General features: G+C 37.9%; 1 protein-coding gene across 14 annotated transcripts in view; it reads left to right on the top strand.

The window, feature by feature from the left end:
• Positions 1–9,996, top strand: part of EPB41L2 (erythrocyte membrane protein band 4.1-like 2) — a 135,206-nt gene that overhangs the window by 72,490 nt on the left and 52,720 nt on the right. For all 14 annotated transcript variants that reach the window (XM_006778464.2, XM_015557804.1, XM_015557816.1 and 11 more), the window contains exons 5-7: positions 131–173; positions 4,748–4,823; positions 8,885–9,103. In XM_006778464.2, coding sequence (XP_006778527.1) covers positions 131–173; positions 4,748–4,823; positions 8,885–9,103 — 338 coding nt within the window. The remainder of the gene's footprint in view (positions 1–130; positions 174–4,747; positions 4,824–8,884; positions 9,104–9,996) is intronic.

The following is a 9,996-nucleotide window of genomic DNA, read 5'->3' as shown; positions in this document are numbered from 1 at the left end:
GATTTGCATATTACACTTTTATTATATAGGCTATTTACATTTAAATAAGTATGTGAACTGTAAATGGTTCCATTTTGTACTCTGGGAAATTTCTTACAGGTTGATTAACCACTTTTTTCCTCTCCTGCAGAACTGGCTAGATCCTGCAAAACAAATAAAGAGACAACTGAGAAGTGAGTATTCAAATAATCATACTTTGAAGTTAATCTTTACATCTATCTTTAAAAAAGTTTTAGGACTATAATAATAAGATAGTCATAGAATGATCAGCTCTATTTTGCATTTGTGTCTTATGGGAAGTGAAGGCTACTAGTGATATTTTTCTGGGATAATGACTACTTTATACAGGGCTTAAGGACTCCTGTATTGTCAAGAGGTTCTAGACCAGGCGTGGGCAAACTTTTTGACTTGAGGGCCACAATGGGTTCTTAAACTGGACCGGAAGGCCGGAACAAAAACATGGATGGAGTGTTTGTGTGAAGTAATATAAATTCAAAGTAAACATCATTACATAAAAGGGTACGGTCTTTTAATTTTTTTTTAGTTTTATTCATTTCAAACGGGCCGGATCTGGCTCGCCGGCCGTAGTTTGCCCACGGCTGTTCTAGACTCACAGTCCTCAGTGTTTTCTCACAGTATCTACCACTTTGAAGTATATTTGACCATTTTCTCTGTAGAAATGAATGAGAAGCTGCTTTTCTGTAACTTTTATTATGTATGTAAATTTTACCCCAGGTAAATTTATTACTTTATCCACTTCATCTTGAAAGTGTATAATTAGTTTAATAAATAAGCATATCTCTGACCCAGAGGCTTATAGATACACTGTTTGTAGATGTGCTGGAGTGAGGACTATGGGGAGAACATGTGTAGAAGGATCTTTTCAGTCCTCTGAGGTCATTGCCTTCTCTACTCCTTTGTCCCACGTGCCACTTAATGTGCTCTTTGAGTCTGGTTTTGTCATTAGTCCTGCTTGGCCCTTTCTTCCGTTTCCCTATTTGTTCTCATCGTGGACTCCCAAAGTGACGTTCAGTGCCCCATCCTAACTGGCTTTAGTTTCCTCTGTGGGTTCTGCCTCTGCAGGTTGACTGGCCTGTGGCTGGTTTTGCCATATCTGTGCCAAGAAACATTCTTGCCCACAGAGAAACCTCTCACAGGAAATCAGTACTTAATGTACTGCAGGGTCGGTGAGTGACTGAAGCAGGAAAGTTAGGGAGCCACGACAGCTGGAACTTTCAGGCAGGAGAATAGATTTCTTAGAGCCTCTGGGCCTGTGGGCCGGAGTGAAACTGAGTGCCAGTGCAGAATGCCCTCTGCACCCTGGGTTCCATTCCCTGCCTTTACTGTTCCTGACCCCAGAACACTGGAGCCAGCCTTCTATTCCTGCCCGCCTACCTTCTGTCCCACTGTAGGTTCTCCACATTTTTCTTCACTTCTTTCCTTTCTCTCTCAAATTATTAATCTTTTTGGTAGTTTTTCTATCATTTCTACTCTGTTTTTCTAACCCCCTTTTCTGTTCTCAGTATATCTATCTATCTATCTATCTATATCTTATTTTTTCTACTTCCTCTCCTTATAGACTCATCTTTCTTTTCTGTTATTTATATCTTTAATTACAATGACCTTTCTGATTTTCCTAGGACTGAGGAACTGAGGGGGTCTCAGGATGTGGGACTTGAACCATAATACCTGGACAGCCCTGGGCAAACTGGGATGATTTGACTACTACCCCTGGCTTTCCATTCCAGCATTTCCCCCCCTTCATCCCTCCTCCCTCCCACCTTTCCTCTCTCCCTGCATTTATTATTTCGGTGTTTAATCTGTGTATGTTTGCTTCATGATGGAGAGGGAGAGGGGGTTAAAGAAAAGGAGTAAAATGAGACACAGATACATTATGCTGATGTTATGGAAGAAATTGCACGAGAAAGCATTGGAGCTTTCCCTGTCCTGTCTGCAGTTACTACTTGCTCTAAAAGGTGCACGAATTCGGAAAGGCACAGATGCTTGCTTCTTTCACTTTCTCTGAAGTCAGAGCTGCCAAGTGACCCACACAGGAGAGAGCAGGATAACCTCTGAAACATGATTGATGTTCCATCAAGTTGTTTCCTATGGCTTTGTTTTGGTTTTGTTTGGTTATCTTTATGTGCCACTCATTTTAGAGTCAAGGAGATTTTCTAACTCTTGAAAGGCAAGACTATTGCTGATTATGAGTCACTCGAGGCCCGGTGCATGAAATACGGCACTCGGCCTGGCCTGCACACTCTCGTAATCCGGAACCCCTCGGAAGATGTTGACCTGCCAGTTTAGGTCTGATCCCTGGGCCTAAGCTGGCAGTCAGACATCCCTCTCGCAGTCTGGAACCCCTCATTCCTTACTGCCCGCCTGCAGTGGAGAAGGGAGAGGCTCCTGCCACTGCTGCTGCACTTGCCAACCCTGAGCCCAGTGTCTGGCTGAGTGGTGCTCCCACAAGGGGAGCATACTAACCACTAGGGGATAGCTCCTGCATTGAGTATCTTCCCCCTGGTGGTCAGTGCTTGTTACAGTGACTGGTTGTTCCACTGCTTGGTCAATTTGCATATTAGGGTTTTATTATATAGGATGGTCTTATGTTTTGATTATTTGTGAAATTTTTAAAAAGTTATTTCAGGACTTTTGCCCTTGCGGTTTGGCAAGAGGAATAATAGTAACAAATAGACTTTGACTCTTTCAGACTATTGTTGCTAGTTCCCTAACTGGAACCATGTACTGTCCCAATCATGAAAACAGGCTGTAGAACTGAAGTTTTGCTGTTGGATTTTACTTCTGTCTTTCTGCTGGTATTAAAATGGACAACAGAACTGCTTGTTCTATCTTAGCCCAGCCTCTGCTAGGATTTATTGTTATTCAGTTAATTGGCAGTTAGCAAAGGTAGAAATTAATCTTTTTTTTAGTTACTTTTGACAGCTGACAACCTAGTGGTTCCTGTGTAAAATGTATTTTAAAGTCTTTGTTTCAAATGTATACAAATGAAACTATGTAGATAATAAGACTAAGACCTAAGTATAAACAATTAATATATGACCAATTCATAACTAGATTGACTTTATATGTAGCTAGGTAAAAATTAGGATAATAATAATAATATGTAATGAAATGAAACATGTAGCATTATTGGTGCATTTTATCAATTGTAGAATTGGAAATATATCTTAAAATATGTGTTCCATTAGAAACGTATCCCTGTAGTCATGTCTAGGCAAGCATGTGCTAGTTTTAATACCTAGAAAACAAATAAGTAGGATCCATTAAGAACTGATGAATCTATGAGGACTGTTAATTATGGGTTAGCAGCTGAAGAAGTGCATGTGCATCCTAGCCAGCATGGTGCTGCTGGCCAAAAAACATGTATCTCTCCATAGCCAGGAAAGTTCCTTTGTGATATTTGTAATGTGTAAAGCAAAAACTGAACTTTTTTTCTTAAATTCAACAGAATTGATTTTATTAGTAGAATATTACTGTTTTGAACCAAAATCCAGCAAAAGTTCTGATGTGTTCACAGTAGCCATTCGTTAGTATGCTTAGTATGCTGATTATTGGCAAGAAAAGGCAAAATGACACATTGGACAAAAGAATGGGAGTCAAAAGAAGTTTTTCTTCAAGTCTGTAAATTAAAGCAATTGTGAGGCCTTCAAATGTGTATGAAATGAAATATTGCACACTTTTTTATTTTAATTTGGAAATACTACGAACTTCGAGCACAACTCTAAATTCAGGCCATTGGAATTATTTGGATCCCTTTGGGAAAATAATACCTTCTCTCGTCCCAGAATTGTGTGTGTTTTTTGTTTGTTTTTAAAAGCCACCTGAAGCATGCTATATTGAATGGTTAAATGTTGATGTATAAATAGATGTTTAACTTTTAATGTCATTTATGACATGGTTGATACATTCTTTTTGACACAATACAGCAAAGTATATGTTACATATAGTGTACTTAGAAAACCTGGGGAATAATTTTATTGTTTTAAAGTATTGTGACATTTACCACTATCTCCTTTCTTTGGGATTTCTTTTAACACTTCCTTCAAATAACCCATAAATAATTACCTGCATTGTTGTAGTGATCACTAGATCATTATCCTTCTTCCCCCAACAGTGTAGAAATCTTAAAATGCTTTTTTCTTTAGAGGGTGGAGAATATTGGTATCTAGAAATTCTGTGGTTAAAACAAATCTTATCTCAGAACTATTCCATGGAAGTTATGTTAAAATTTTTACATAATACATCACCGTACAAAACATTTGTTGAAGTACCAGTAAACATTTATTTAAAAATGTGATCCTATTATTCTTAAATGTTGGGTTATTTATGTAATTGATTTTAACTGTATTTCTTATGTTGTCTTATAAGTGATGTTGTCTTTAAATTAAAAAATGAAGTTCTCTAAACTGATTTATGCAGGAACTAGTGTACAGTGTTCGATGTAGACCTTTAAGTTTTATGAAAATAGCCAGGCCAGCATGGCTCAGTGGTTGAACATCTACCTATGAGCCAGGAGGTCACAGTTTGATTCCTGGTCAGTGCACTTACCCGGATTGCAGGTCCAATCCCCAGTGGGGGGGCATGCAAGAGGCAGCTGATCCAAGATTCTCATCATTGATGTTTCTCTCCTTCTCCCTTCCTCTCTGAAATAAACAAAAATATTAAAATAAATAAATAAATAGTCATTCTGTTGGTTGGATGAATAACCATGATTTAATAATTACAGATCTTCCCTGGCTGTTCACTTTTAATGTGAAGTTTTATCCTCCTGATCCTTCTCAATTGACTGAAGATATCACCAGGTATTTCATATTTACATAAAAAAATGAACCTTTCCTTATACTCTCATTTATTTCTGTGCCCTGAGGTAGTGGTTATAATTTCATTATTTGAATGAAAACATTTTTTCTTAAGTTGAGTTTTAGAAGTACCGTTGGAAGTGGATGTTCCAAAATAGTTTGAAAGGTTGCCAGTTTGAAAAATTTTATTTACTTTTCTTTAATTTATCTTTATATTTGAGTAATGAAATATTTTTAAAAATATTGCTGGCAACTTTATTTCCTATGTTATACTTTAAAAGTCATTGATATTTAATATTTCACATTTCAATAAGATAGTTCTTATTATACAACCTATATGTTCCTGTGAACTAATCTCATATTACAAAGGTTATATAAGGGTAGAAAATGAAATCATTTTTAAAAGTCAGTTGAACTGTAGTTTTTTGTTGCCCCAAACAAATAATAAGGTACACTTTCTTTTTTTTTAAAATGTATTTTATTGATTTTTTACAGAGAGGAAGGGAGAGAGATAGAGAGTTAGAAACATCAATGAGAGAGAAACATCGATCAGCTGCCTCCTGCACATCTCCCACTGGGGATGTGCCCGCAACCCAGGTACATGCCCTTGACCGGAATCGAACCTGGGACCCTTCAGTCCGCAGGCCGACGCTCTATCCACTGAGCCAAACCGGTTTCGGCAAGGTACACTTTCTTATGTAAGAGCCAATAGTATTTCATTTCATCTCCTCTGAGATTGTTTGGAATATACAAACATATGCTTAAATTGCAAATACAAGATTCATTTTAGGAGCAAGACAGCATTTCCTGATTCTGAGATTGGCTGAGTATTTGAATGGTAACAAAGGAACATTCATGTAGCTGCCTGTGCCTTCATGTCTTAGCCCTATTCAACTGGGTACCAGTGGTAGGACTTCTTAGTTTTAGTAAGAGTAAGTCGATTAGGTGATTTGTATATATTTTTAAAAGGTTATTTACATGGCCAAGGAACACTTTTCTATACAGCAGGTCCTCGGGTTACGTCGGAGATCCATTCCTATGGCACCACATAACGCGATTTTCTCCGTATGTCGGAACCCAACTACATGAACACCTGTCATTCACATGGAGCACATACACAGCAGTAATGAAGTGAAACAGTAAAAAAAATTTAAAAGAAAGATAACAATTCCTGACCTTTACTTGTGGTAAATAAACAATAAAAACATAACGCAAATATGTACATATGTCAAAATGACGGGATTTTTTTTTTTATAAATAAATGGGAGATGACGACATAACCACGGAATGACATATGTAGAGTCTGACGTAACCCGAGGGACCCCTGTGTATATGTGTGTATGTATGTATGTATGTGTGTGTGTGTGTGTGTGTACTTGAAGAAAACTAGAGGGTTTTATTGGAATACTCGGCTTTTGATTCTTGTGGACCAGTGTTGTCAAATTTCAAGTTGCATAGGTATGCTTAAGAGAGTGTGTGATATCCATGTAAAATAAGAATTATGGAGCTATCTTTCCAAGATTAGATTAAATAAGATTTTTTTCCCTTTAGTACTTATTGCTGAATAAGGATGTACTGGTACTAATTAAGTTGTGATTGAATTAGCTTCAGCTAGTAAATAATAAATAGTAGCTTTTGTAACTGCACAGTGAGCTGTGTAGAGTTGACAGGTTTGCAGGTATAAGCTACAGAGCCTCACTGCAGGAGTGCCTTTAAACAGTGCAAGTAACTGGGGCTTTGTGACCCAACACCTCGTACATGCACTGCTCCTTGCAGTATTTTGTTTGAGGATGATCATTCTTGGGTGATTGCATCTTATATCATCAGTACTTTCTTTTTCCTTTCAAACTGGGCTTTCACAGTCTCTCTGTGTATGGAGGGAGGAATGATACAGTTTAGTGGGCTAACTAACAGCTGTGGCAGTGCAGCCTGAGACCAGCCACCTTGCCTGTACGTGTAAGCTGGCGGCCTGCTTGTCATGTTTGAAATCACCACCACGACTTGTGTGAACATTTAGAAGGCGGGGTAAGCTTTGGAGGATGGCAGAAACAGTGTTCAGAATAATGTTTAAAGAATGCTCTTTCCTGCAGTGTAAATTTCCCAAGTTGGGAAATTCAGGGAGCTGTTGCAGTTTTTATTGGAAGCTTTTTGTACTTCAAACTTAAGCTTTAAAAACACCAATGGGAAAAGTAGAGATAGTGGAAAAAGTAGAGACAATACTATAAAAGGGAGCAACAAGATTTTAGTAATAGATGGAATCTTTGTGGATAGGCCTTAGAACTCATAAAATGTGGAGAAGTAGCACTGTCCTTGATTAGCCTTAGGGAACTGGAGGACAACCTGGATCACTGCGGGAAGGGAGTGAGGGATATCTGTAATAGTGTCCACAAGAAAAATGAATTTAAAAATGAAAATAAAGTAAGTACAGTGATACTCATGCTGTTCTGGGAGTCAAGGAAACATAATCCTCCTTAGAAAGAGAGCTTCTGCAATGCATAAAAACACTCAGACTGCAGTGATAGTGAGACAACTTTCATTCTCAGAAAATTATTGAGCACCCACCATGTGGCAAATACTTTGCCAGCTGTGGGACTGTGATGATGATAGAGTCTCTGGCCTGCCTGACAGATGTGTCCAGTAATCCTGGTTGAACTGAACTGTGTGATGGCTGATAGCATGTGCTGGGTCGTGCTCTGTGACTGAACAGCAGTGAGGCCTGCCTGAGAGGCAGTGCAGTGCGCCTGTGTGAATGTGTTGGGAGAGGATAAGAGGAGGTTGGGGCAGGGGCACTGAAAGCCATGCTAGGCAAAAGTATCCACATGAAGGTGGCTACCTGCCAGTAGGAATGGCAGTAACTAACAAATCTTCAGAAATGAGAGCCATTTAGTTTGGAGTGGTCGTTAGTAACCTTAGCAATTGATTACATTTGAGCAATCAGGCTTTAAAATGTCACCAAAAGGCGTTTGATACGGTGCCCCCCAAAATCCTACAGAATATAAATAGTGGTAGAGCTGCATAAAACCCACAGGTCTGTTTCCCCATGTTATTTAGTAAAAAAACAGAATCTTTTATAACTGTGTGGTAAGCTACTTGGTACATGGAATAATAATTATTATAACTAATAATACCATTATTGTGATTATGGCTAACAAATCTTGATTCCCAGGATACCACGCAATGTGTTTATATTATGTAATTTTTCACCCTCACTTTCAGAGGGAGGTAGACTTTTTCCCATTTTACAGGTGGTGAATTAACCTTAGGTGAGTAAATTATCTTGCTCAAAGAGTTAGCTTTGCTTTACTATGAAGCCCATCCTTTTTCTACTGCAAACTGAACTAGCTGCCTCTTTAGATGGGGTAAGTGGGCAAGTTAGGGCTTCAAAGTAGACACTAACTTATAATTGTTGTTAAAAGTGTCTCAGAAAAATAAGAAACTAGTATGAAAAGGGTAGAGAGGAAAAAGGGCAGGATAACTTTAACTTTTCTGCTAATGCTTAAGAGCTACCGCTATTTTTTTTGGGGGGGGGAAGGCGGGGGACAAAATTATTATTATTTTTCCTGTTTTTTCTTTTTATTGTTTAAAGTATTACAAACAGTAATACATATGTCTCTTTTTTTTACCCCATTGCCCTCCCCCTGGCCTCTCCTACCCCCCGCTACCGCTATTTTTAAATTTTTATTAATTTTTACAACTTTTGAGGTCATGCTAATTTTGATTAATTTTAAATCCAAGGGGACAGTGATTGGAATTTTTACCTTCGGTCATAAAACTCTTTGTTGTAATAATGATAGTCATAATACACTACTACTGGAATAGAAGTTCAGAATTTGCATTCTATTGCTTAGCTCTCTAGACTCAGTTTCTGTATTATAAGCCACAAGGTTGGGAGTCCAAGGAGCAAGGTGAGCTTTGTATTAGAGAAGATTTTTTTTTTACTAGGGATATGAAGAGTGCCTATATTATATATTTATTTTCAAACGGATTATTAGAACTCAAGGATTATGAGTGCTGCATTCTTAACTACTTGTTCTCTTCAATCCTTTTCTCCCCTTGCTCCTCAGATACTTCCTGTGCCTTCAGCTCCGACAGGACATTGCCTCTGGCCGCCTGCCCTGTTCTTTTGTGACTCATGCCCTCCTGGGATCTTACACACTACAGGCTGAACTTGGAGACTATGACCCAGAAGAACATGCCAGTCATGACCTCAGTGACTTCCAGTTTGCCCCCTCCCAGACAAAGGAGCTGGAAGAGAAAGTGGTAGAGCTGCATAAAACCCACAGGTCTGTTGACTTTCTGGCTGGAGAGAGAATGGCCATGATAGATTTAAATAGCTTCTTTTATAAAACTTGCTAGACATTAGAGCACAGTTGGTGGGCTATCTAGTGTTTCCTTTTGGAACTTCACTTAGTACTAATCAAGACACTTTGCAGTCCTTGAGATAATCTTTCAGGGTCTTCATGACTATAATATGAGGAACTATCTCAGGAGGATAAATGTTTTCATATATTGGAAAAGTCCCCTTTTCTTATGACATCTTTCTATCCCATTTCTATCCCTTGATATACACCTGTATACTTGAAACAAGCATACCCACATATTTGTTTGGCATTTACTGTATGTTCCTTCTGCCCTTTAATTGTTTTTATTACAATCTTTAATAAGAAAGCAAGGGAGATGATTAGTCATCCGGATTTGAATTAGAAACGTGGGTGGGATGTAGGAGAAATGACTGAAATATGCAAGTGGTTTCTCTATCCACAAAAGATGACTGTTGGTTTAGCTAAGGATTACTTAATCACTTAATATCATGTTACAGGTTAAGAACTTTTATATCTGTGTGAAAACAAAATGCTTCTTGTAGCATAAGTTTTAAAAACTCAAGCTACAAAATTATAGTTTGTCCCACATTGCAAAATTGAAATTTTTAAAAATTTTGAAGATAATGATTTGAAAGAAACTTTTAGAGATTAGAAGCTTTTAGACAAACCACACTTATTGACTTTTTCATTATTATTATTATTTTTTAAAAGTCTTCTCTGACCATATGGTATGAAACTAGAAATCAATCCTAAGAAAAAAACCCTGAAAAGCACACAAAGACATGGAGGCTAAATAACAGGTTACTAAACAGTGAATGGGTTAACAATGAGATCAATGAAGAAATCATAAGATA

This window comes from Myotis davidii, unplaced genomic scaffold (genome assembly GCF_000327345.1).
Source record: "Myotis davidii unplaced genomic scaffold, ASM32734v1 scaffold147, whole genome shotgun sequence".
NCBI classification, from domain to species: domain Eukaryota; kingdom Metazoa; phylum Chordata; class Mammalia; order Chiroptera; family Vespertilionidae; genus Myotis; species Myotis davidii.
This window is presented reverse-complemented; position numbering and strand designations above follow the sequence as displayed.